A 27,787-nucleotide genomic window follows, 5' to 3' on the forward strand; every position below is an offset into this window, starting at 1 on the left:
AAAGCTTCATTTTTTTTAAATCCCCATCTCATTTCCCCTCTAGACATTTAGTTATCTTCTTCCACTCAGTTTTCTCTGACATAATTATTATCAAAGTTTTCTTCTAATGAAGAAAAGAAAGAACAAACTCTTCTCTATTAAATCTGTACAGCTTATGTGATAGTTTCTTATCTCTCTCCAGCTCAACTCCTGCAGTGTCTTGTACCATCCAGGTGGTTCAAGAGACTGGTTGGTTTGCTTTTATTTCAACAAGACGCCAGATTCAACTCTTTGTAAAAAGTCTCTGACACCTTTAAAATTAAGGCCATGAAGATTCAAGAAAGAAAACACTTTGTTTTTGAATATATCTAGAAAACTAAAATTTAAACACGAGAACATAAAAAAGTGAAAAGAAATGGTAGCTTAATATCTGAGGAAGACAATCTCTGTTTATCTCAAACTTGACTCCCCTTCTAATTACAAAATAAACCTCATAACCATCTACCTGCGCATTCAACATATTTTTTTTTCTTTTTTTTTTGTACTTATATCTATTTTTTTTCTGTTGAGAAATTTTCTGAAGAAACAATTCAAGCCTCAGCCCAGCCCCACCAGGCAGGTTACCAGACTAAACAACATTTTCACTTCTTCACACGGCACCACCCAGCTACCTCCCTCCCTCCCTCCCTCCCTCCCTCCCTCCCTCCCTTGCTCATTTTCTCTCAGGCCAGGTAGGAAATGAAAAAAGTGTCTTTTTTGGTGCCTGGGCAATCTGGAAACAATCTCTCTCTCTTTCTTCTCCTCTCTCTCTCCACATTCTCAGTGCAGCCACCCCCGTCTAAAGGCAACGCTGTCACAGGAATACTCTCCTCGGCCGTCGCTATCTAATGACAGAGAGAGGCACAAAAACAGACAGAACAAGTTGAAAGCTACAAGAACCCGTAATAAACACACGTTAAATGTTGAAGTAAACATTACAGTCTCAGTACACAATACAGCATTTTCCATTTTTTTGTGATAAAGTTGTGGTAGTGCAACAGTAAAACAGTAGACATTTACCTGTCTGTTACTACATTACTAAAACAGCCTGAAGTATGGAAATCACTCCCTGAGTAAGGATATCATCTCTAATAGATAGTCCACAGTGTTTAAGATAACTTCCTCAACTTCCTTCCTTAAGTCAAAGGCTTAAAAGGGCATTACACTCAAAACATCTAAGACGGACACTTTCAGACTTCAAAGACAGTTTAAAGCCATGAACATGAACGAGTCATTTGAAGATCTTGTTGTTGCACAACTACAAACGGATGGCAACAACAACTCTGCATCTTGGCTTTATGTAATGTGAGATCTGAAAGCACCTCCCAAATGTTGACCTCGGAGTGTTACAGTAAGTCCCTCTGAGGAGCCAGCAGATGGACATGCCCTGGGCCAGCAGCAGGGCTCTCTTGGCCAGTTACAGGTAGAGGTAGAGGTAGAGGTAGAGGTACAGGTACAGGTAAAGGTAAAGGTACAGGTACAGGTACAGTACATGCACGTCAACAGCGTCTTACTTGGACTGGTAGGAGTATGCGGCAACGTGGTCGCCGGCGTTCTCCACCTGCATCTGTTGCTGCTGGCCGCTCACTTCCTGTGACGATGGAGCCACCGACTGGGGAGAGGCGTCTGTCACCACACCCTACGGGGGGTGGGAGGGGACAGGAAACAGAGAGGGTTACTACAGGAAGTGGCATCATCCTACACATAGCCTGACTGGCTCTGCAAAGTCCGGAATGTTTTCCAATCGTCACACATTATCAAAGAACCTGGGTTATGATAATAACTGAAAGTTTTCTGTGTACGCTTCAACGGTAGGCTTAGCGAGTCACTTTTGGACAAAATACTTTTGGGAAAAAGTTCGGACTCAACAGGACGATGTGATTATTCACAGACGCCCCGGAGCTCCGACGTTCTCCTCACAGACGGCCGCGATCGAAGAAGTCATCATCATCTCCATCACGTTAACAAGCTCCCCAAACCCAAACTGTCCTGTCCATACATCAGGCCTCCAGACACCCCCCCCCCCCCCCCCCCTACCTCAGCACTTCCCCACTGAAAGATGGCCTCTTTGGGACGCGGGCGTTGTGCGTGGCGTGGAAAGGTAATAGCTAGGAGAACCCCCTGGGCTACACTACATCTACGTCTCCTACTGCTGTTACCAAGGGAAGCTAGCTACACTGTATCTGCTCGGCTGGCTATCTGCCTGGCAGGTGCTTTATGAAGGAGAGCTGGCCGGATATCTCTGTGGCCGTACGCGGACCAGACGGATGGGACCTGCCATGACGCTGTCAGAAGGGGCCGGCCTTTGGCTAACCGGAGGCCTGGGGCTGTAAGGCTGAGGGATGTGTGTTCAGCACGCCGTCTGTGTGTGTGTGTGTGTGTGTGTGTGTGAGGGATGCGAGTGTGCGTGTGGAGTGTGCGTTCATCACGTGGCCGGCGGGTCGGCAGAGGCACGGGAGCCGGCGCGGTCGCGTGTCTCACTTGGGCGGCTGTCACCCGATGCCAGAGTGATACTCCGTCTGGGGAGCCGGCCGGTGTCAGCCTGTAGACAGGCCACTTCCCCCGCCATCGCTCCCCGAGGCCGCCTGCTGGACCCGCCCTGACCCCCTCCGCCCTGACCCCCTCCACTGCGGCCCCCTCCCCAGTTCAGCTCTGGGATGAGAGACGCGCCGGTTTTCGCAGAGGTGTTTTTGTGAGGATGACTCACGATAACACTTGCGTCATTGCTAGGAAAAATAGACGCCGTGACTCTGAATTTGTTAGCTTAATTTGTGAGTGTGTTGGCAAGAGAGGAGATGCGAATCAAAAAATCTTGGTGTGTGTGAAATGAGCTCATTGCAGTGTGTGCGTGTGTGTGCGTGTGCGTACGTGTGTGTGACTTACTTCGACAGGGACGGCAGTTGGAGGCACAGGAGTGTACTGGGGAATGTAGGTCCCTTGCATAGGCGCCGCGGCTGCCGCAGCTGTCATGTACTGCAATGACACACACACACACACACACACACACACACGCACACACACACACACACACACACACACATCAGCATCTCTTATAATTATCAACTACAGCACTGTACATGGAAATCATCATTTACATCTGTACTGTTGAAGTTCACAAAACACACACACACACACGACAGACAGAACACAAGACAGAAGGATCCACGAGGTCTCATTCCGAGGTTGTTCCTTCTGTGTCCTGACGGGGGCACTGTGAGGATGCAGTGTGAACTGTAAGCGCTGGAATGCACAGAGAAACAGAGGAACAGAGAGAAGCAGGGAGAGAGAGAGAGAAGGAGGGAGGAAAGAGAGGGAGATGGAGAGGGAGAAAGAAGGAGAGAGCGGAGACCCCTGTTGTTCTCGGAGTTCTGAGGCAGGCTAATGCACCCTATTAAGAAGAGAGAGCTCACTATGGAGAACACTGAGGGGAGACCGGCGAAGGAGAGAGGAGAGGGGAGAAGAGGAGATGAGGGTTGAGAAGAAAGGGAACGGAGGAGGAGAGACCCAAGGGAAGAGAGAGAGAATAGAGTAGGAGACGACTAGTGAGGGACCAGACCACCCATCGCCGAGCCCCGTGTCCTCTGGCCTATATCTCCTCCCCCGGCGTTTTAAACGCCAGACCTGCCGACGGGCGCTTCGCTCCGCCAGAGCCGTCCCCACCGCTGTGACACTGCTTACATGACAGCCGCGGGGCTTTCGCATCAAATATGTATGAACGCGGAGGCCGCACTTTGTGTGCGCGACTGCGCCTGTGTGTGAATGTTCGATTTGCAAGTCAGTCAGGTTTTTAATTAGCACATGCCTTCGCATAAAATGTCTACATGTGGGGAGATCAATCTATGTCCTCCCTGCCGCGCGCCGCGTGTGTTTGTACGTCTATGTGTGACAGAGGGAGAGAGAGACTGGGAGAGAGAGACTGGGAGAGAGAGAGACTGGGAGAGAGAGACTGGGAGAGAGGCGAGGCTCTGGGAGAGAGAGACTGGGAGAGAGACTGGGAGAGAGGCGAGGCTCTGGGAGAGAGAGACTGGGAGAGAGAGAGACTGGGAGAGAGAGACTGGGAGAGAGAGAGACTGGGAGAGAGAGACTGGGAGAGAGAGACTGGGAGAGAGGCGAGGCTCTGGGAGAGAGAGACTGGGAGAGAGAGACTGGGAGACAGAGAGACTGGGAGAGAGAGACTGGGAGAGAGAGACTGGGAGAGAGAGAGACTGGGAGACAGAGAGACTGGGAGAGAGAGACTGGGAGAGAGAGACTGGGAGAGAGGCGAGGCTCTGGGAGATAAGGAGAGGGAGGATGTGATCTAGGATAAGACAGCACCAGGAAGCCCATCCCGTGCTCCGCCTCTTCCTGCCGCCTCTCTGGCTGAGGGAAAAGGAAGGACGATACCTCTCTTTACTCCCTCCATCCCTCCCTCCCTCTCCCTCCCTCCCACCCTCTCTCTCTCCCTCCCTCCCTCCCTCTCTCTCTCTCCCTCCCTCCCTCCCTCCCTTCCTCTCTCTCTCCCACCCTCCCTCCCTCCCTCCCTCCCTCCTCTCTCTCTCCCACCCTCCCTCCCTCCCTCCCTCCCTCCCTCCCTCCCTCCCTCCCTCCCTCCCTCCCTCCCTCCCTCCCTCCTCTCTCTCTCCCACCCTCCCTCTCTCTCTCCCTTCCTACCGACCGGTAATGAAGAGTGTGGCGTTGAGTGGTGGCGACGAGGTGATTGTGATGGGGGGGGGGGGGCGAAAGCTCTCTCTTGGCCCTCCGCCCGGTAACCGGTATAGTGGCGGCAGCGGGAATGTCATTACCGGCGGCGTGGCTAATGGATGGGGAACGGCAGCGCCGTGCGCCGCTAATGAGAGAAGCTAAAGGCCACGGACACGGGTGATTAACTCCACCCCTCCCTCCCTCCGCCCCACGCCCACCTCCACTCCACACCACACCCCCCTGACGACCGGCGAGGAGGTATGCGCGCGCGTGACCGTGTGCCGATTTGGGGGGGGGGGGGGGGGGGGGGGGCGCACGCCTCGAGGTTTGTCACACTTAAAGGTTTGTCACACTTGGGTGAGGTAGCGTGTCCGACGTCTTGACTGTAATATTCCCTCTCTCTCTCTCTCTCCCTCTCTCTCTCTCTCTTCTCCCCATTCTCTCTTTCTTCCCCCCCCCCTCCCCAGCCTGCTGGAAGAGAGCCTGTATCAGATTGGTGCCGTGACCTTCTTTGCCGTGGCACAGTATCAAGCCTGCATACCAATCCCTGAGCCCCCGGTGCTTTCTGGTACAGTGTGCTGCCAACTCACCTGTGAAGCCCCGCAGGTCAGCGGATGAAAGGGGAACGCGGAGGCGTAATTAGCAGCACTAAAACCAACGTGTCAAAAGGGAGACGGTCTTTTCAGGAAATGTTGTACCTCTCTGACAGCCAAGAAGAAGCATTAATGAGGTGGTTTTCTCCTCTCCTCCCTCTGACCAACGGTTAACTCCGGTGGTGGTGAGGGCGTGTCTCCACTGACACTCAGGCCAGGACTGGTCCTGGACCAGGCCAGGCCATGACAGCAGTCAACAGACAGGGGCAACAGCCTGGCCAATATGGTGGAATGTGCTGCCATGGTGACCAAGATGCTTCAAAACAAGTGTTTGGGGTATTTGGGCCATGTTTGGACAAATAAAAGCTCCTCTAATTTGCAGTTAAATTGCGGTATTTCACACACACACACACACACACACACACACACACACACACACACACACACACACACACACATACACCCACCCACACATGCACACACACACACACGCACACACATGCACACACAGACACACACACCCACACACACACACATGCACACACACGCACACACACACCTCACCACACGCGCACTGCTGGCATGCATGGGCACACCCATTACACACTCTCTCTAGACACACACACAGAGACAGAAAGGGCTTTGAGCAGATGGTCGGCATGTTTGATGAGTGTGAGGGCTCAGCAGGCGTCCTTAACGAGGGTGGCGTGAGTGAAAGATCTCTCTCTCTTTCTCTCTCTCTTTCTTCCTCTCCCCTCCCGTCTTCTCTTTATCGCTCACTCTCGTTCTCCAGGAGCAGGAGGGTGGTGGAGGACAGTGCCCACTCTGTCCACACGGACACACACACTGTCCCAGTACCTTCTCTCTGTTGTCAATGCTGCGTTTCATTTGGCTCGCGAAGTCGCGATTCACGCGATACTACACGCAATTTTAACTGGAACGCCCCTCACAACTTGTTTTCTGGGCTCTTGAACCACTCACCCCTACCCCCAGTTAGCTCTGGAAGTCGTGAACCAGATGGCAGCTCCCTGTGTAACTAAGTGAAACTTTAGTAATACTTTAGTAATACTTTTACTTTTTAGTAATACATTTCTGTCTTATTTGTGTCTCATTAAATCAGCCGTACGCACAGTATTCCCCAACTGCTTTCTGAGGACATGTTCGCGACCTCTGTATGCGCAAAATACAGCCTAGTGCGTTGTCATCTACTGGTTTGGCAAACAAAGCTAGCTAGCGTCCATCTTTGTTCCCGAGCTGTTGCTGTTGTCTACAGTCCCTCGGTGACCTCGGGGGTGACGTCGTTCTCCGTCTCTCCCACCTCCCACCTCACCACTTCCCAGACAAATGGAACGCAGCATAAGGTGATGGCTGCATTGGCGAGGACACTGATGAGGACTCTAGAGCTGTGTTCGGAATCGCTCCCTCGTTCCCTCACTCCCTATTCCCTATATAGGGTTCACCATGTAGTGAACTACCTAGGGAACGGAGAACATGTAGGGTACATGCACTGTTCCCTGCAAATCAAGGTGAATTGTGGGTAATAAATAGTGGACTATATAGGGAACGAAAATTCCGTGGAGAATTCGGACACTACAAACAAAATGGCTGACGCCCTATATAGTGCACTATATAGTGAATAGGGAGCGATTCCGAACACAGCGTAGGGCTTGTCTGCAGGCAAGCCAGACTTTCTTTAGAGTTACAACAGATAAATGTGCCACTGGTGAGGTTTGGTTTAAAATCAAACAAAATAAAATCAAAATACATCCAGTAAACTGAGTCAGTCCTCACAGCACATCTCCTCTCGGGGTCTCGGGGGTCCCTGGCTGCCAGGTCTGCTCGTTACACCCCAACCCCCAGCTCTGCGCCTGCTCTCCCCATCCAGCGCTCATCTGTTTTAAGGGGATGGCAGGATGAGTGTGTGTGTGTGCCACTAATCCGTCTTCCTGGGACGGGCGACCTGTCAGTCACCCCCGTCACCATGACGACGGGGACAGGCGGCGGAGACCCGAAGGTCACCTCCTGTCATGTCATACACCGCGTCGCTGACCTAGAGCGTGATGGATAGGGAGCAGTGACACGGTGTGAGCACGCGTGTGTGTGTGTGCGTATCTTTTTTCCATAAGCTGTTTTCCATGAACTGTACCAATCCTCTGCATTTATGACTGTTTCAGATGGTTGAGTGCACTAAGTAAACAAACCTGAAGAGTGACTAACTGAGTGAGGTGATTTAATTGCAACGTGAGGAGATGTCCCAGTGGAACTGTTGAGAATCTCTGGCGTTGACTTTCTGGAGAAGCTGAGCCGTGCGTCGTCAGCAGGAAGGCTTCCTCACTGCCAGCTGACTTGTCTCTCTGCATTCCTAAGGTCGAAAACAACTACGTTCTGGGAAAGCTACAGTCACCGGTGGCCGGCTGGACAGACGGGAACATTTGGTTCTTTCCTCTGGACGAAGAAAACAGCCACAGAGAGGCTTCTGGGACGTGCCAAGAGTATTCTGAGGTGTGGCTTCGCCATTGGCTGGGGAGGATGGTTGGTGTGTGTGGACCGCGGGGACAGGGCTCACCCTGGCAGGTGCCATCTGCTAACCGAAGCCTTCGTCTGACAGGACGTCCAGAGGGATGTGGAACAGCTAACCCAAGACTAAATATGACCTTAGAGGACGTCAGCATGTCCAGTCATGCTTTATTGGCCAATACCCAGTTCTCATTTGGACCTATTTTGACAGGTTTTTCCTCTAACACAAAATATAGGTATTTCCTTTTCAGTCCCTTTCCTTTTTGAGGATCAAATTTATTCGTATATGCTTTTAGCCCGTAGCTTAGCATGGCATGTTACAGAATAAGAGACAGAGAGACAGAGAGAGAGAGAGAGAGAGAGAGAGAGAGAGAGAGAGAGAGAGAGAGAGAGATTGTACCCATACTGCACCCCATCACACATCAAAAACCCCCGGTGGTAGATTAGGCTGGCTCTAATCCCGCGTGTTAGCACAGCTGGGGGAGATTAGGAGCATTTCTCCGGGCCTCGGACCCGTGCAGCCGGCGTGGCGTCACATGCGCTGACAGCTCACCTGGAAACACATGGGGAACTGTACAATACGGCACTGTTTCAATCACACAGACACACACACACACACACACACACACACACACACACACAGCCAGACACACACACACAGCCAGACACACACACACACACACACACACACACACACACACACACACACAGAGCCAGACACACACACACACACACACACACACACACACACACACACACACACACACACAGAGCCAGACACACATGCACACACACACACACACACACACACACACACACACAGACAAGCAAAGCTACATGCCCTGGGGGCCACGGATTAGGGCGCAGGAAGTTGATCCTGACATGGAGGGAGAGTGGAAAGATTGATAGAGTGATACAGTTCATGTGTGATTTAGGGGGTTTGAGAAGGCAGATGGCTTCATGTATGTTGAGAGAGAGAGAGAGAGAGAGAGAGAGAGAGACAGACAGAGAAAGAGAGAGAGGGAGAGGGAGAGGAGACAGACTGGGGTTGTCTAAAGTGAAGAAAAATATGCTATTGAATGTGTTTTTGCTGACAGGAAAGAGTGTCAGTTCCATGGTGGATGTGGTGAAGCCGAGGACATGTTGGCACGCTGACGCCATCTGCGCTCTCCAACGATGCTTCTGAGTACAATTTGAGAATGCTTGGTCTACTAGTGTAAGATATTGGGTTTGAGGACGCTAATATTTTTCAGACAGTCAGACAGTCTGTGTGTGTGTTTGTGTGTGTGCTGGACTGGTACAGTATATCTGTATGTGTGTGTGTGTGTGTGTGCATGCTGGAGTGGTACAGTATATCTGTATGTGTGTGTGTGTGTGTGTGTGTGCGTGCTGGAGTGGTACTGTACCATAGAGCTGTGTGTGTGTGTGTGTGTGTGTGTGTGTGTGTGTGTGTGTGTGTGTGTGCGTGCTGGAGTGGTACAGTATATCTGTATGTGTGTGTGCGCGTGCTGGAGTGGTACTGTACTGTACCGTAAAGCTGTGTGTGTGTGTGTGTGTGTGTGTGTGTGTGTGTGTGTGTGTGTGTGTGTGTACTCACACTTCCTGTAGTGCCCATGGACAGATGGCTCATCTGCTGGGAGAGAGGGGCCATCATGCTGGCAGGCTGCATGGACATGGTGTGGTCCATCGCTGGCGTGATCACTGCACCCTGCAGGGGGGAGAGGGGGTGGTATGTTAGGATAAGAACCATGCCAATACATGCTAGAGGACCAGTGACATGTCACACCCCAGCAGGTTGATGTCCATGGGGCACCGAAGAATCAATAGTCAATACTGAAGTGTCAGCTTTATAACATTGGTTCATTGATTGGGAAGCTTCTCTGTCTGTCTGTCTGTCTGTCTGTCTGTCTGTCTGTCTGTCTCTGTCTGTCTGTCTGTCTGTCTGTCTGTCTGTCTGTCTGTCTGTCTGTCTGTCTGTCTGTCTGTCTGTCTGTCTGTCTGTCTGTCTCCCTGTGTCTATGTCTCCCAGGTCTCAGTAAAGGTAGACGTCTTTATTTTAGAACGCCGTGGAACAGTAAGGGATGTGATCAAACTACAGAGGACTCTTTCATTCCCTGTCAGGAAAAGTACATGTCCCAAGTATGGAAACCTCAGGGGGGAGGATTTAAAACCAGGCCTCTTGCTCTGCTAGCTTCAGCTCTTTTCTCTTTTCCTTTAGTCTCCCTGTGGTGTGCGTGCATGCGGTGTGTGTTTGTGTGTGTGTGTGTGTGTGTGTGCACTGCTGGTGACTGTGTGGGCCTATTGGAGAACAAACTGAGCAGACACAGCCTGTCAGGACCGCTCAGGCTGTCTCCTCCCAGTGCTCAGAACACAGGCAGTGCTGTGACAGCTAGCTCTCTCTCTCTCTCCCTCTCTCTCTCTCTCTCTCTCTCTCACTCCCTCCCTGCCCTCTGCATGCAATCCCTCTAGGAGTTTCATCTCCACAAGAAAGAATGGCGAGAGAGGGTTGGAGAAAGAGGGAGAGGGGGAGGGGAAGTGACGGACAAGAAGACAATGACAGAAAGAGGTTGAGGGAAGGACGAGATGGCAGGAGACACTGAAGAAAAGAAGAGAGAGATTGTGAGACGGTGTAGAGAGAGAGAAAGGATGATCAGGGAGAGAGTGTAGCAGCGGTCGAGGGAGAGATGGAGAGAGAGGGGAGAGGAGGAGAGATGGAGAGAGGGGATAGGAGGAGAGAGGGGATCGGAGGAGAGATGGAGAGAAAGGGGAGAGGAGGAGAGATGGAGAGAGAGGGGAGAGTTGGAGAGAGAGTGGGAGAAGGAGAGAGGGGGAGAAGGATAGCTGGACAGAGAGGGGGCAGAGGAGAGAGATGGAGAGAGAGGGGGCGGAGGAGAGAGAGATGGAGAGAGAGGGGGAGAAGGATAGCTGGACAGAGAGGGGGCAGAGGAGAGAGATGGAGAGAGAGGGGGCGGAGGAGAGAGAGATGGAGAGAGAGGGGGAGAAGGATAGCTGGACAGAGAGGGGGCAGAGGAGAGAGATGGAGAGAGAGGGGGCGGAGGAGAGAGAGATGGAGAGAGAGGGGGTGGAGGAGGAGAGAGATGGAGAGAGAGGGGGTAGAGGAGAGAGAGATGGAGAGAGAGGGGGTTGAGGAGAGAGAGATGGAGAGAGAGGGGGTGGAGGAGGAGAGAGCTGGAGAGAGGAGAGGAGAATTCCTCTAGTGATTCAGCGTCTGACAATGCTTTTATAATGGGAAAGGCAGAGTAAAGGAAGAGTTTAATTCACAGATATGTCGGGGAGTTAAGCTGATTTGGGATTTCGATTTTCTGTGTTCTAGATAGACAGAGAGAGAGATGCATTTGAGAGAGAGTCCAATGGAGAATGAGCAAAAGAGATAGAGGATGAAAAAGGAAGTGACAAATTCAGACGTATAATATTGATATATCAGCTGATAAGTGTGTGTGTGTGTGTGTGTGTGTGTGTGTGTGTGTGTGTGTGTGTGTGCGTGAGAAACCTTGGAGGGATAATGGATACTACTGTACATTCATAGGAATCTGATATACATTTAGGTGACATTGTATATACGTCTACTCAATCAATTAGTGTGTGTGTGTGCTGCTAACAGGAGGAATGGATACAAAAGCAGCTTGTTAGGGGATGGCACTGATCCTCCCCGGGGAGGGAGGGAGGGGGGGGGGGGGGTCCGCCGCAGGGCTGCTAGGCTACAGCCCCACCCCAGCACGGTTGCTAGGCTACAGCCCCGCCCCAGCAGACTCCAGAGACAGGAGCTTCATATAAATAAACGCAGACGTGGGATCGACGTGACATCAACACCTCCTTTAAAGCAGAAAAATGTAATATACTGTATAGACAAACGGTCGCTGTGGGGAAGGAGAATAAGATATGAGAGCTCATCGTGTGGAATCCTGTGCACTCAATGCAGGAAAGTGAAGTGCCACGGAAGCTCTACAGAACCTCAAAGGACAACCGGCGCTCGCTAATTCTCTCTCTCTCTTTCTCTCTCTCTCTCTCTTTTTCTGCTCCTTTCATTCAAAACACAGCACCCCCTGTGTGGCCTATCAAAGACAACGCTCAGCACATTCCTGCTGCTATCTGACAGTTCTCTCTCTCCGTGTGGTGTAGTTGTGGTCAGAGTACTGGCGTGCGTGTGTGTGTGTGTGTGTGTGTGTGTGTGTGTGGGAGCCCAGTGATAGGCGAATCCCACCTAAGTCAAGAGGTTTTAGACCAGAGACCGGAGCGATCCTGACCCTCCCAACACCAGCATTGCAGATCCCTCCGCCGCCAGTGAGACCAGCCTGATTGAAGTCATCATTGGGAAGAAAAGGCCTGATCCAGTGGGGGAACATGTGTGTGTGATTGAGGTGGTAACTAAATACCCGCCCCCACCTCCAGGGGTGTATATAACTGTAGGTATTGTACGGCCTCCAGGACCAGGGAAGCCGCAGAGATGAAGGCTACTGGTCATGGAATGTTGTAAAACCCATTCGGAGCCAACGTGCGCAAACGGAACTCCCGTGCGCTACACAGGTTACAGGGGCCCTCGGGCTCCTCTCCAGCCAGGTAAGCCCCCAGAGATGGGAGCGTGGACCCTGGGTTCCTAATCCCCCCCCCCAGGGCTACGGTTACCAGACTGCGGGGCCCGCCCCCGCTCTGCCCACCGACGAGACAAGGCCATCTTACACCATGTCTGCTGAGACAGTTGACTCTGCAGAGATACAGAGGAGCCAAGATACAATCATACAAAACTGTCTCAGATTTTCATTTGATTAGGTTTAATTTGATTTGATTTTGCCCGGAAAAAGGAAGGAAAAAAAAAATCCCGCCAACAAAAACACACTGTGCTACTCACGCAGGAATGAGTGTGTCGTAATAAGAGGCCGATCCATTCTGAGACAACATTTCTAAGTACTGCTCTGTACTGTAGCAGTCCGGCCCACACAATGTGGTTAGATATGGTGGTTAGATATGGCTCTGTAGCAGTCCGGCCCACACCGTGTAGTGGGTTAGATATGGGACACCTGTTGGCGTTATATGATGTCACTGGGCAGTTATGAAAAGAAGACACAGTGCATGGGGGGTTTCTAATTTGGATGGAGACAGAACACTATGGAGACATTTTGGAAAAGGAAAGGGACATTTTGGTCTTTGGTCATAGCCAGATTGTGAAGAGTTCCGGTGACCTACATTATCGGTCCAGATGTCCTCTGGCTGACTGGCTGGTTGGCTAGTTAACTGATTGGTTGGCTGGCTGCCTGGCTGATTGGCTTGGCTGACTGACTGATGGGCTGATTGGCTTGGTTGACAGACTGGCTGGTTGGATGACTGACTGACTGACTGACTGACTGACTGACTGACTGACTGACTGGCTGGTAGGCTAGGCTGATTGGCTGGTTGGCTGAATGGCTGTGGCTGACTGGCTGGTTGGCTGGCTGCTCCTGCCCAACTGTAACTGTCAGTGCTTTGTTATGACAGGGCTGTGTCTGAGTGACCATGTGACTGCCTGGAAAACCCTGGCCTGGAATGCAATACAGTTACCATGGCGATGCGGAGGGCAAAACCCAACAACAAACCCACACAGCTTAGCGTCCCCTCAAGCAGCCATGGAATCTGTGTGGGTTGAGTGTGTGTGTGTGTGTGTGTTGTGTGAGACATGTGAGTGTGAGGGTGATGGATGGAATCCTGGGATACATCCTGTTCTTGTGGGAGGTCTAGTCTCCAGGGTGAAAGACTAAAGAAGATTATCAACTGTCCTCTCAATGACTTAGTGGACAAACAAACTAACTGGTGAATCCTGAAGATCGAAATGTTCCATTGCGTGTACATCTGGATCAAAGATAAATCATTCTTCAAACTATATCAAAAACGTATGATATTGTTACCAAGGAAGGATTGCTCAAGATTAATTAGTAGGTACGGTATGTCGAGCCACAACAGGCACACAACAACACACAACAACACACAGAACCCAGACTGGAACACACTCTTCTTTCTTCTGACTGGGCTGACACACACACAGTCCAGAGAGGGAGAGAGAGAGAGAGAGAGAGAGAGAGAGAGAAATAAAGAAATTAGAGATTAATTCTTCCCCAAAAATACCAAATTCCAGATGACCTACTGTACTAGCCAAAACCCGCTGCTGCAATGTAGTACAGATCTGTACTACATTGATTTTCTCTATACACTGTTTATTATTCACTTATTGTGTTATTATTATTATTATTAATAATACTAATAATAATACTTATAATATTGTTATTATTATTTACTATAATAATTTACTATGTACTGTTTTCGCTCTTTGACAGGGCTTCTGTAGCTCAGTTGGTAGAGCGGGTCGTTCAGTGATCGAAGGGTCAGTGGTTCGAATCCCGGCTCCGACTGTCCACATGTCGAAGTGTCCTTGAGCAAGACACCTAACCCCAAATTGCTCCCAATGAGCAGGTTAGCACCTTGCATGCCAGCTACCGCCATTGGTGTGTGAGTGTGTGTGTGAATGGGTGAATGAGAGGCCATTGTAAAGCGCTTTGAGTGCCGCTAAGGTGGAAAAGCGCTATATAAGTGCAGTCCATTTACCATTTACCATTTAGTTACCTCCGAGCGTCTTCCCGATCGCGGCCAACTCTGATCGTCATAGAGGCAGGGAGCTAGATGCCGTTCCCTCTTCCGGCACTCTGGGCCAAGCGGCCCAGAGGGGGGGAACATCTAGATTGCCGCTTTCCACATGCGTGGAGGGCATGGGCCCCCCCGAACAGATCACACCGCCAAAATTCATATGCGTAAAAATTTATATTCCGTATATATTGTTGCATGCTAATAAATGGGTCAATTTTGACTAAAGTGATCTCGACTGAAATAATATTGTTATTATTATTTACTATAATAATTTACTATGTACTGTTTTCTTTTACTTCATCATGGCAATAAAGCTTCCTGACTTGACTTTGGAGAGAGAGAGAGAGAGGGAAAGAGAGAGAAAGAGAGAGGGAGAGATAGAGAGAAAGAGAGAGAGAGAGAGAAAGAGAGAGAGGGAGAGAGAGAGAGAGAGAGAGAGAGAGAGTTCATACCAGGAACAGCTCAAGGACAAACCAGGCCCCAGCTCAAATTCTGCCAACATAATTCATGAGACCAACAAAATGTTCTGCCTCTGAGCCAGAACATTGTCAAACGTGGAGATGGTTATCGCGTGGTAAGAGCACCGATTCAGTGCCTCCAATGAGGGCAAGATAGATATGGCTCATTCAAAAGAGAGCTGGAGCCTCTATTTGAAGTCACAGCAGGAGAGATGACGACGGTAGAATGCAGAAGAATTCAGTTAATATCCACTATATTCTGCTCAGCAGGCACACACATGAAACACATATCACACCGGTGAAAACTGCTATCAGGGGTATATATCACACACAGGGAAAAACAACAATGTTACGCTTGGCTGGCATCGCATAGTAGCCTCCACTCTGAAGCAGTTTGGCAGTGTGCAGTGTTTGACAGAGCATGTGTGTGTGTGTGTGCGTGTGTGTGTGCATGTGTGCGCACGCTTGCCTACGTGTGTGTATGTGTGTGTGTGTGTGTGTATGCCAGCTTTAAAGGCTGGTGCCAGCATTGCTTGGTCTGTCGGCTGTCTGTGCGCCATGGTCAACAGTACATCAGTCAGCAGGCTTCACTGAGAGTAGAGCAGAGTGGAACGAGAGCCAGATTCACATGGCCTCTACACACACACACACACACACACACACACACACTGTACACACGCGCATGCGTGCACACACACACACGCACACACACACACGCACACACACACACACACACACACACACACACACACACACACACACACACACACACACACAGGGGGGGACTAGGAGATGGGGCGAGCCGATGCCTCATTTTGTTTCTTCAGCGAAAAAGCTGTCGCCGTCTTTGAAGTCTCGCTCCGAGTGTCTCTCGTCCAGGGACGCACGGATTCTGCAAACTGTTGTCTTTTCATCCAGCTCTGCGCCAAACGAATCCCCCCCCCATGGCCCCCCCGCCCAAGGATAGAGCGCTCCGGCTGCGTTCGGCTGGGCCTGTCAAACTCGATCTACTGAGACAGACGGGAGCGCGTCGGCCAAACACGCACGCCGTTCCCCGCCGGAGCAGCCAGCTCTTTACTTACAGCTCCTCGCTCTCCCATCCTCCTCCATCTCTGCTGCCGCACGCAGCGCCGCCGCCATGTGATTGGCTGGCTGGCTGGCCAGCCGCGGCCTCTCTCCCTCTGACGGTCGACTGCCTCCATATTGCCCGGTCACCAGGAGTTCTCTATCCCAGAACGCTCCATTGGTTCAACACGCCACGAACGCCACTGCCCGCCAAATAGCAGCACAATCAATTGATTTAATACTTTAAGTAGTCCCCAAGCATTAGGCTAGCAGCTTGGCTAGTTTAATGTGTTTCATTGGACAGGCGGTGTGTGTGTGTGTGTACAGGTATATGAGTGCATACGATGGTAGTTGGTACGCGATATGGAATGTGATGGCTATAAAGAAAGACAGCCTGGTGGTTGGTGTTGCTGTGGGACAGCTGGGGTTAGGGTGTGTGAGCCTTCTTGTTAGTGTGCTACAAAAACACAAGGCCATCGGGAGAGACTGGAACTAGACCACATGGACCCTGGCAGAGAGGGCTGGGACTGGAAGGATGGTCGGATATGATCTGTGGGGATTCTCCTGGCTCTAGACTGACACAACCAAAATTTGGGCATGTACTGTGGAGAATAGATGTGTGGGGGCCACACACACACGCACGGACGCACACACACACACACACACACACACACACACACACACACACGCATGCATGCACGCACGCACGCACACACACACACACACACACACACACGTAGACATGACAACACAAGCAAACACATACAAATACACACAGTTCCACAGATGCATACTGTACATAAGCACAGACACAAGAGTTTTTGAGTATGCACAGTATTGTAAACACGGAGACCACAGACCACAACAAGACATGGCCAGGATTTCAGGGGATGTCTTTGACGTTTGACGTTTGATGTCTTCCAAATAAACTCTTGTGTAGTTGTATACAGTGATACAGTTGAATGTTAAGGCCATCAAATATGCCCTCTTCAGGGTTATTGATGTATTTATTTCATGTATTTATTTTCTCTGTTTTGTGTGTGTGTGTGTGTGTGTGTGTGTGTGTGTGTGTGTGTGTGTGTGTGTGGGTGTGTGTGTGTGTGTGTGAGTGTGTGTGTGTGTAGAGAGAGAGGTGTTCTGCATTGTGTGGTCATCGGGTGTTTATTTTGGTGCTGGTTTCAATGACTGTTTGTCATTGTCTGTGTTGTGCCTCTTAGATAGGCTTACAATGCTTGGTGTTTCTGTGGGCTGTGTGTATATGAACGGTAAGCCAAATGTGTCTAGGATGACTTGACAGGCAAAATAAAATTTATTTTCATTCTTTCATGTAGTTTAGCTACTGTATCCAAACATGGAGGTGAAGTGGTGGTGATGTTGGTCGTGGAGATGTTGGTGAAGGTGGTGTTGGTGATGGTGGAGGTGGTATTGGTGGAGGTGGCATTGGTTGTGATGTTGGTGGTGACATTGGTGGGGGTGTTGTTGGTGGTGATGTTGCAGGTGAAGGTGGTAGTGGTGGAGGTGGTGTTGGTGGAGGTGGTGGTGGAGGTGGCAGAGGTGTTGGTGTTGGTGTGGAGGTGGTGGTGGAGGTGGTAGTGGTGGTGTTGGTGGAGGTGGTGGTAGAGGTGGTAGTGGTGGTGTTGGTGGAGGTGGTAGTGGTGGAGGTGGTGATGGTGGATGTGGTGGAGGTGGTAGTGGTGGTGTTGGTGGAGGTGGTAGTGGTGGTGTTGGTGGAGGTGGTAGTGGTGGTGGTGTTGGTGGAGGTGGTGTTGGTGGAGGTGGTAGTGGTGGAGGTGGTGTTGGTGGTGTTGGTGGAGGTGGTAGTGGTGGAGGTGGTAGTGGTGGAGGTGGTGGTGGTGTTGGTGGAGGTGGTAGTGGTGGTGGTGTTGGTGGAGGTGGTAGTGGTGGAGATGGTGGTGGAGGTGGTGGAGGTGGTAGTGGTGGTGTTGGTGGAGGTGGTAGCGGTGGTGTTGGTGGAGTTGGTAGTGGTGGTGTTGGTGGAGGTGGTAGTGATGGTGTTGGTGGAGGTGGTAGTGGTGGTGGTGTTGGTGGAGGTGGTAGTGGTGGAGATGGTGGTGGAGGTGGTGGAGGTGGTAGTGGTGGTGTTGGTGGTAGTGGTGGTGTTGGTGGAGGTGGTAGTGGTGGTGTTGGTGGAGGTGGTAGTGGTGGAGATGGTGGTGGAGGTGGTGGAGGTGGTAGTGGTGGTGTTGGTGGAGGTGGTAGTGGTGGTGTTGGTGGAGGTGGTAGTGGTGGAGGTGGTGGTGGTGTTGGTGGAGGTGGTGTTGGTGGAGGTGGTAGTGGTGGAGGTGGTAGTGGTGGAGGTGGTGGTGGTGTTGGTGGTAGTGGTGGTGTTGGTGGAGGTGGTAGTGGTGGTGTTGGTGGAGGTGGTAGTGGTGGAGGTGGTGGTGGTGTTGGTGGAGGTGGTGTTGGTGGAGGTGGTAGTGGTGGAGGTGGTAGTGGTGGAGGTGGTGTTGGTGGAGGTGGTAGTGGTGGTGTTGGTGGAGGTGGTAGTGGTGGTGTTGGTGGAGGTGGTAGTGGTGGTGTTGGTGGAGGTGGTAGTGGTGGTGTTGGTGGAGGTGGTGGTGGTGTTGGTGGAGGTGGTAGTGGTGGAGGTGGAGGTGGTGGTGGTGTTGGTGGAGGTGGTAGTGGTGGAGGTGGTAGTGGTGGAGGTGGTAGTGGTGGAGGTGGTGGTGGTGTTGGTGGAGGTGGTAGTGGTGGAGGTGGTGGTGGTGGTGGTGGTGTTGGTGGAGATGGTACTGGTGGAGATGGTGGTGTTGGTGGAGATGGTAGTGGTGGAGATGGTGGTGGAGGTGGTGTTGGTGGAGGTGGTACTGGTGGAGATGGTGGTGTTGGTGGAGATGGTAGTGGTGGAGATGGTGGAGGTGGTGGTGTTGGTGGAGGTGGTACTGGTGGAGATGGTGGTGTTGGTGGAGATGGTAGTGGTGGAGGTAGTGGTAGTGGAGCTTGGCTGGGGGCACAGCAGTGCCCTGCTGAGACCAGATTACATGCTGCCTGTCTCCCAGCGGGGGAGAAGCTCAGATGAGGAAGAGAGGGGGTAATGCTCACAGCAGGGGAGCGAGGCGACGCCAGGGAGGGGATCTGCCCTGTACTGGGGTAGGCTGGTACAGCAGTGTACATGAAGGAGATCAGTAACACAGCTCTCCCAGGTGATGCCTGCATAAAAAGGACCTCACAGGATTGTGTATCCCTATATTATTATATTATATTATATTATTAATTCCTTTATCATAAATAAAGGTTCTCCCTTGTTTTGGACCTGAAAATGCCAGGCCAGACTTATTGTTGGTAGATATACTGTACTATACTGTGATTAAAGCCATACAGTAACCTCCTGTTGGTGTGACTGGCAGGCTGAATGTTGTAATACAACAACCATGCCTTCAGATGACAAAAGCAATCACACCAGTAAACACAGATAGCTAGCTCAGGTTGTTTCATGCTGTTTCACCAACAGCAGATTGGCTTTAATGTAATATGGCATGAATGAGATATTCAGCGAACAACAAATATATCTGAGGAGTGCCACACAGCGGACCTGAAGTGACCCTGGAGTACTAGCCTTCCTTAACACTGAGTCACACACACATCGGCCAACACTCATAAACTGTGTGGGTGTTCCTTACCATAAACATATGTTTGTACACTTAGGAAAGAAAGCAACTAACATAACACCAAGTGGTTATCACAATGGGACTTTCGGCTGTTATACATGGCTTTATGGCATTCCCAGGACAGTAGTGGTCTAACCATTAGCTATTTTGAGTGTGTGTGTGTGTGTGTTGTGTGTGTGTGTGTGTGTGGGGGGGGGGGGGGGCGGGGGATGGTTTAAAAGCTGATGAACCGCAGAGAGAGAGACAGAGAGAGAGAGAGAGTTTGAAGTGAATTTCAAGACCAACACTCTACTTTTCCAACGCTTGCGTAGCTCATTATTGCTCTAAATATATCGAAGAGCGGCCTCCACGTTCCCCAGAGAAAAAGGTTTTTGAAAGGTTCATAAACATTCCCTGCTAAAAACCTTTCAGCTCCTTTGGTCCGAGAATAACAGTGTAATAATTAGATCGATGTTAATTACTGTTAATCCCTGACCCATGAACCTGAGCTGAATATGAACCTCTGGTGCAGATAAATTAGGGAGGGAGACAGAGAGAGAGAGAAAGAGAGAGAGAGAGAGAGAGAGAGAGAGAGAGAGAGAGAGAGAGAGAGAGAGAGAGAGAGAGAATGGGGCAGCACTTACTGTTGGTTGCATAACGTATTGTTGATGAGGCATCCATGACGTACTCTGGACCTGCAGGGGTGACAGGGGTGAGAGAGGAAGACCAGGCATCAAACATTAAACCTCAGTGCCCATTCCCAGCCTCCAATCAAGCGACGGTCCCATCGCCATCAACCAACAATCAAGAGACAATACCGCTAATGAACCAGCTCTGGGGAAGAATCTACATGGCAGTTTCCTGGAAGGGAGACCGAGCCTTCTGCTATGGCACCATGCAGTCTGCTCAGCTCTGCCGTCCTCCTGTCACAGCTCTGCGGTAATTCCCCAGTCCTGCGGTAATTCCCCAGTCACCAGCGACAGACGCAGAGATGGAGAGATGAGCTGTGATGGAGTGAACGGTGCATTTCGACTGGCCGGAGCGGAGAATTTCACAGCTTGTTGGACGCAAACAGAATGTCTTGCCGTTGATCACGGGGGACAATATTTGCTTATGCAGAGACAAACAGAGAATCATCATCCTCAGCCAAAGGATGCTCTGTGCCCAGTCAGAGCGCTGAATCTGGGGAGTGCCTGCTGGACAGTTCTGGAATAGCTCATACGAATTTGTGAATTTATCCCCATGTTTGTTCTCCATACCAGAGACACAGAGACAGAAAGAGAGGGATAGAGAGAGAGAGAGAGCGAGAGAGAGAGAGAGAGAGAGGGATAGATTAGAGAGAGAGAGAGAGAGAGAGAGAGAGAGAGAGAGACAGAGACAGAAAGTGAAATCATCCCTAATCTCAACACTTCACCATCTTCCTTGTGACATTACTGCCAGCCAGCCGGCCAGCCAGCTATCCAGCCAGCCAGCGAGCCAATCAGCCAGCGAGCCAATCAGCCAGCGAGCCAATCAGCCAGCGAGCCAATCAGCCAGCGAGCCAATCAGCCAGCGAGCTAATCAGTCAGCAAGCCAATCAGCCAGCCAGCCAGCCAGCAAGATACCAGTCAGCCAGCCAGCAAGATACCAGCCAGTCAGTCAGCAAGGTACCAGTCAGCCAACAAGCCAAACCACCAGTAAGAACACAGTTTACTGTCCAGACTAACAGGGCAGTCTACTGGGAGGTTCATCCGAGACCAAACAGAGAAGGAGAACTATTAGCAATGGAAATCAAGTTGATCAGAAGCAGCCACACAGTCATTGCTGGAAATCAATCAATCCTCTGTCCCAAAGAGGAATGTTTCAGACAGTAAAAAAGTAAAAACCCCATTTCTGTTCGAGCACTCCCCATATTTTCTATCACAAAAAGAGTGTATAAACCATTTCTTCCACCCAGGGCTGCGGTGATTCCTTTGTGCTCTGCCTCCTCTCTCCTCTCTCAGTGTGGCGGAGCCGGAGATGAAGGGCTCACCTTGCCGGTGCGCTGCCTGAAGGGCAATATTACAGGAAGCGGCGGCAGCCACATATTGAAACTGCGAGGATTAATATTCCTCAAAAGCCCGGCCATTGTTTTTGATAAATCAATTTGGGAAGCCTTCGAAGGGCGGATTAGAGGCGCGCCACCGGCTCGCTTTTCTCCCTCTCTCTCCACCCCCCCCCCCCTCCTTCCTCCTCTGAGTTTTAATCAGTCGCTTCTGAAAGGCGGGCACACCAACCTTCACCCCCCCCCCGCCCAACCCATCTACTCTCTCTCTCTGTTTTTTTTCCTTCCTGCATTCCAGCCTGATCCAGTGATAAACGGTGAGTGCTCTTCTAAAAGTGCAGGCCGGAGATGCCTCTCTCTCTGCTCCTGTGGGAGAATATCTGGAGGGGGGGGGGGGTCTACGTTGAACGAAAAACCAAAACACTATTGACATTCCGCACACTCATTTCAAGGTGTACGCTCCGCTCTGTTCTCGCGGCTGTCCTGGGGATCACAGGGGCGGGAGGTGCCGGAAACTCGGTGAGAGAGGAGCAGCCGACGCCACGGGAGAGACGGGCGCCCCTACGTCACCGCCGAAAAAGCGCAGCGGGGTCAGGAAACATTGTTGTTTTCTTGCCTGTAGCGTCTCTGCCGCCTATGGAACAGATGTCATCCAGCAATACGGCCGGCGTTCGGCGGCCGGAGGACCCCGCGCTGCTGCCGCCGCTAGGCCCCTCCCCTCTCTCTCCTCCTCCTCCATCGGTGCCAGCCTAGGCCTCTCCCTCCACTCCTATAGTCCAACCATCTCCTACACGCCTACGGTATCACCCTTCAATCTGTTCTCCCGCCCCTGCTCCCCCGAACCCCCCCCCCCCCCCCTCCCCGGTCAGGCAGACAGACAGGCAGACAGATGGCCGGGCAGACAGACAGACAGACAGACAGATGGCAAGGCAGACAGACAGACAGACAGACAGACAGGCAGACAGGCAGACAGATGGCCGGACAGACAGAGGGGGCGGTGCTTCGTGGCCCACCTGATATGTGGAGACGGGGGAAGCAGCGATGAAGGGTGTGATGGAGGTCTGTGCGATCATGCGGTTGGTGGCGATGCTGTAAGGCGAGGAGTAGAACCTGGAGAGACAGAGAGGAGGAGGAGGAGGAGGAGGAGGAGAGAGCAGGGAGAAGAGGATGAGGGAGACCGGTTAGATTTCCTCTCCAAAAAGACTGGATTTGAGCATGTAAGATATGACATATCTATAAAAAAAAAAAACTTTCTTTGATCCACTCACACACACACACACACACACACACACACACACACACACACACACACACACACACACACACACACACACAGGAGGACCGAGGGGGTATGGAGAGGTCTCCCGGGCCCCTCAGTCAGCCTTTGAGGCGGTGCAGTCGGAGCGTCCCAGTGGGATGTGCAGTATTCTTCCCTCATGCTGCTGCTTGCTCAAATCAAACCCTCGCCCACATAGATTGTGTTTCGCCGGGCTGCATAAAAGTTTCATGAAGCGTCTTACAGCTCCTCGATTGAAAAGTCTGGTTTTATCGGATCAAATTGAGCTTTGTCATCGTATAGAAAATAGGTTTGTCCCCCCCCCCACCACCAACCTGATGTATTAAAGCTAGGCCTGCTTAGGGACCCGCTGACTCCCATTCTTTGTGTTTGGAAAAACTCAATACATTTAAAGAAGGCTATTCCAAAGTGTTGAGCTGAGCTCTAGGGAGAGGGCTGGCGATCTACCACGGCAGCCTGGGTGTCATAGATGGATGGATGTGGGCTGTGGATGCCAATGGGCTGTGGATGGTACTAAGCCCCTTGGTACTAAGCCCCTTGTTAAACATTTGTTTTCGGATACACTAACCTCCCTTTGGGGGTCCGGCCGTACTCGGATGGTGCGAGACCAGGGCGCGAACCCTGGTCCCCGGTGGTCAAACGCACTGACACAAAGGATGACACCACCATGGACCCCATATACAGTATGTTATGTTACTCAACTGGCATTTCTGAACCATGATTAAAATAGCCACAGAACACAATGAAAACCACCATATACAGTAGCACATTGCTGTGTGTCTTTGTTATTCCCTATGTCCTTTGTGTCCCATTAAATTAGACTATTGCCCAGAAATCTACAGTATAGAATCAACTTTGCTTTCCCTCATCCATTCATCTCCTATGGGATAAGTGGTATTTACTGTAGATATGAGCTCTGAGAGTGTTGAATCTAGTGATCTATTCATTCCTATAACATAAGATAGAAACATCTTTCTTGTATTAAATGTGCATGAAACGGAAATTTGCCCTCAGCACTCTGGCAACGGTATAGAAGACAGTAAAAAGCAAGTAAAATACATCAAATATGTTTGCAGCAGCAGTTACAGGCTGCTAGGGGGTGGGTGTGGGGGGAGTCTTTTATTATGTTCCTGTTTAGAATGGCCACAGCAGAGGGCATAAATAATTTATCATACCCTCTTTTCCTGGCTAGTGGGACCTTGAGTCTCCTGCCAGATGGCAACAACTGGGATGATGATTGAAGGGGGTGGGTGGGGTCATTATAAACCCGGATTGCCTTTTTGTTTATGGATCGATTGTTTTGGTTCTGGAGTTCCCATTGATCTTGCTGGCCTGGTTGACCACCTGAGTCAGCTTGTTCCTGTGTCTAACAGAGAGGTTCCCATACTAGGAGACAATGTTGAAGTTGAGAACACTCAGTGAGTGACCTGTAGACCTGTGACCTGTAGACCATGGTCAGGGTGTGTTTACTGGTGTTGAAGCTCCTGAGAGTGCCGCTACCTTGCCTATTTATAATTGTAGTCTGCATTGGTCTGAAAGGTGAGTTTATTGTTAATGATTGTTCCCAGAGGATTGCTCCCAGGTATTTAAAGTGAGTGGCCTGTTCCACTGTACCATCCCGAACTCCCAGACACAGTCCCTTGGTCTTAATGATGCCAATGTCAAGGAAGCTGCTGTTATTGTGGCAAGAAGTTAGAAGGTCCTGGGTCCTGGGTTCGATTCCCGCTTGGGACGCTGTCGGCACTGGTGATATTCTCCCCAGGGTTGTCAGGTACCTTTCCGCGTGTTTTTGTGGTGAGTTTGCATGTTCTCCCCGTGTTCACAAGGGTTTCCTCCCGAGAACCCCAATATAAAAACATGCAGAAGAACAGATGGCTCTCCTGTCCGTCCCTGACCAGGATTGGACAGAGCACTGTGATTGGTCCCCGGGCGCGGCCCCTGCAGGCGTCCACTGCTCCTGTCTGCCCTTGGAGGAAGGACAGCGCAGGATGGGTTACAAGCAGAGAAATATTTCATCCGTGGATGCTCCTGCATTCGTGTGCGTGTGTGTGTGTGTGTGTGTGTCTGTGTTTCGGCGTTGCCGCCTCCCTACACCGTGTGCTGAGTTTGCACTGTATGATAAATGAAGACTTTCCTTTCCTTTCCAAAGCAGGTGGAGAGGTGGTAGAGGCAGAGAGGAGGAAGGGTTGGTGATATCCTGCAGGCAGCCGACCAGGGTCATGTCATCAGCATATTTGCTCCGGGAGGCACAGAAGATTCTGAACGACTCATCACACATCCTGAACCCAGAACTGGAGGTGCTGCCTTCAGGCAGACAGCTCAGAATGCCAAACTGTACAAGAACACATTCATTCCATCCTCCATTAAGATATTAAATAGCAAGTAGTGTTATAGGCACTATATGACTTTAGTAGAGCAGTGGTACTGTATGGGGAGAAAGATATTTGTGATTTTATTATTTTACTACCTGGTTTGATTCTATCTGGATTTATTTTGACACTTGAAGCCTCGCGTAATTTCATACAGGACATGGGTCAGGCGCCTCAGATGTAATCTGCTGATGCTGTTCGGCCCGCTCTGTGTCCCCGTGGGGGGGGGGGGTGTAGCTCGCTCTCGGTTTTAGCTTGGCTTGCAGCTTGGCTAGCCTAAGTATTTAGAGCGGAGCCATCAGCGCCAAACTTAACTGTATTCCATTTGTGGCAATACATGGTTAATCTATCTCTGACGTGAGTGTTCCTGAATTAATTTTATTCTCTAAATAATTTATCTATTATTATTTTATAGAACTACTGTCTCACACTCAAACTGTGAATTGTATGCATGCCTATATGTATAAGATCTAGGTACTATGTGTGTATGTGCATTGTGACATTGTTAAATGTATTGTGTGATGCAGCGGCTTGGAGCGCAAGACAAATTTCCCTACGGGACAACAAAGAATATTGAATCTTTATGAGTAAGAGGTCTTTTCTGTTGCTCATTTGTGTATATAGAGAATAGCAGGGGAGATAAAAGGCACCCCCTGGAACGTCGGTGTTCAGGACAAGGCCATCGGAGGAGGTGTTAGTGATGCAGACCCACTGGGGCCTCTCTCTCAGCAACTCCCTGATCCACAGGACAAGGCTGCTGCTGACGTTCAGGTCACACTGGCGTCTCAGGAGAAGATGGGTCTGAACCTTATTAAAAGCAGAGGAGAAGTCCAGAAAAAGTGCACGGACGCATGCGTGGGCCCCGTCCAAATAGATGACCGTGCGCTTTATCCAGAAGAGTAGGAGTGGCCGTCCTCCACACCTCGGCTGGGTCTGTGAGCTTGGCTGTTTACAATGACTTCCTTGCTCACTAGACGCTCCATGTATTTGCTTAATAGAGATGTGAGGCGGAAGGGTCGGTTTTGTGTGTGCTGTTTTAGGCACTGGGACGATGGTTACCATTTTCCGTGCCCGGGGGACACAGCTGGTGTTGAGGAACATTTGGAATAGCTGGGCAAAGATGGGCACCTTCTTTCAAGACCCTTCCCTTGAGCCCATCTGGCCTGGGAGCTTTGTGAGGGTTGACTGCATGGAGGATTGAAATGACTTCCTTTTCATTCAATGCCACAGGGGCAGGTGTCATTCCTGCACGGACAGTCACGGTTATCGCTGAGGTCAAATCTAGAATAGAACACGTTCATATCTTGATACAATCAACACAGATGTTGAGATAAATGGTGACCGTGTTGGTGAAAAGTTCAAGTAAATTACAGGAGACCCCTGAGGAACAAGTCCCGTTCAGTGGCATTAAAACAATCCCTCAGAGTCATTTGTCCAGGCCTGAATGTGATGTGTTTTATGATGGTTCTCTCCCTTTTTAGTGTCCGATGGTACTTTGGCAAGAGATGGATGCCGTTATGATCAGACCGTACAAGTGGTGGGCGGCAGCTGGGCACATAAGCGCCCTCCACATTTCCGAAGCACTGGTCCAGAGTTTTATTCACTCTCGTAGGACAGGTCGCATATTGTACCAAACGTGGCAGATGGGTAGAAATGTCACATCTGTTCAAATCAAACCCAATAAGAGGGTGGGATGGTCAGTAGAGTACGAGGTGGGCAAAGCTCGGGGTGGGATGGGGAGCGTGGGGGCTAAGTGCTTCAGGAAGCAGGGAGAGAGAGATGGCTTCCTGTGAGAGACTGAGGATGGAACCTCTCCTCCACTTCCTGTCTCTGCGTTCCAGCGCCAGTGGAAATGGAACACATCGCCCGGGCCGTCCATATCCATGGCTGCACTGGAGACACATGCACGCACTCACACGCACACACACCCACAGACGCACAAATACACGCACACACACATACTGTACACACACACCAAACACCTATGAACCCTACCAAGCCCTTTTATCGACTGGCTTTAATCAAAGAGTAGCAAACTGCACACACTACAGTAAATGACTCTGGAGTATGACAGATCTATTGGCCAGGTCAGACAGAGCAATGCGTCGCCGAGAGAAACAGATAGACTCTTACCCGTTCTGCATGGCAGCAGGATCATATGTTAACGCCATTCCAGTCTGAAAGGCAAGGGAGACAAGGCATTATTCACAGGTTAAAGAGACATATTCAATTCCACACGTCCTCAGGACGGACAAGATGATCCATATGACAAATATGGCAATGATTGACACAAGTCCCCGCCGCACAGACAATGGACAGAGAACGAATGAACGCGCTTGAGGGAAAGTGAGCGCGTCGTTATGAGAAGTGAGTGTGTGTGCGCGTAGGTGTGTGTGTGTGTGTGCGTAGGTGTGTGTGTCAGGCCATCCCTGCTCCAGAAGAGAGACTTATGCGCTTCAATCCGTCATCTGCATTCCCGAAGGCTCTCTCCCAGAGGAAGGGTAATCCGATTTCTTTTAACGGGGCGCT

General features: G+C 50.7%; 1 protein-coding gene across 2 annotated transcripts in view; it reads right to left on the reverse strand.

The window, feature by feature from the left end:
- Positions 1-728: 728 nt before the first annotated feature.
- LOC311322783 (RNA-binding motif, single-stranded-interacting protein 3-like) overlaps positions 729-27,787 on the reverse strand; it is a gene marked incomplete at both ends in the record, with an annotated part of 175,517 nt that continues 148,458 nt past the window's right edge. Inside the window, 7 exons of one of the 2 annotated variants that reach the window (XM_084454897.1) lie at positions 729-863; positions 1,533-1,657; positions 2,902-2,991; positions 9,406-9,516; positions 20,214-20,264; positions 22,606-22,702; positions 27,392-27,435. In XM_084454897.1, coding sequence (XP_084311023.1) covers positions 860-863; positions 1,533-1,657; positions 2,902-2,991; positions 9,406-9,516; positions 20,214-20,264; positions 22,606-22,702; positions 27,392-27,435 — 522 coding nt within the window. Of the gene's footprint in view, positions 864-1,528; positions 1,658-2,901; positions 2,992-9,405; positions 9,517-20,213; positions 20,265-22,605; positions 22,703-27,391; positions 27,436-27,787 lie in introns of those variants that run through there. The other variant, XM_084454898.1, reaches the window with a different exon arrangement.

The sequence above is a fragment of the Borostomias antarcticus genome (assembly GCF_949987555.1).
Source record: "Borostomias antarcticus genome assembly, chromosome: 21".
Classification (NCBI taxonomy): domain Eukaryota; kingdom Metazoa; phylum Chordata; class Actinopteri; order Stomiiformes; family Stomiidae; genus Borostomias; species Borostomias antarcticus.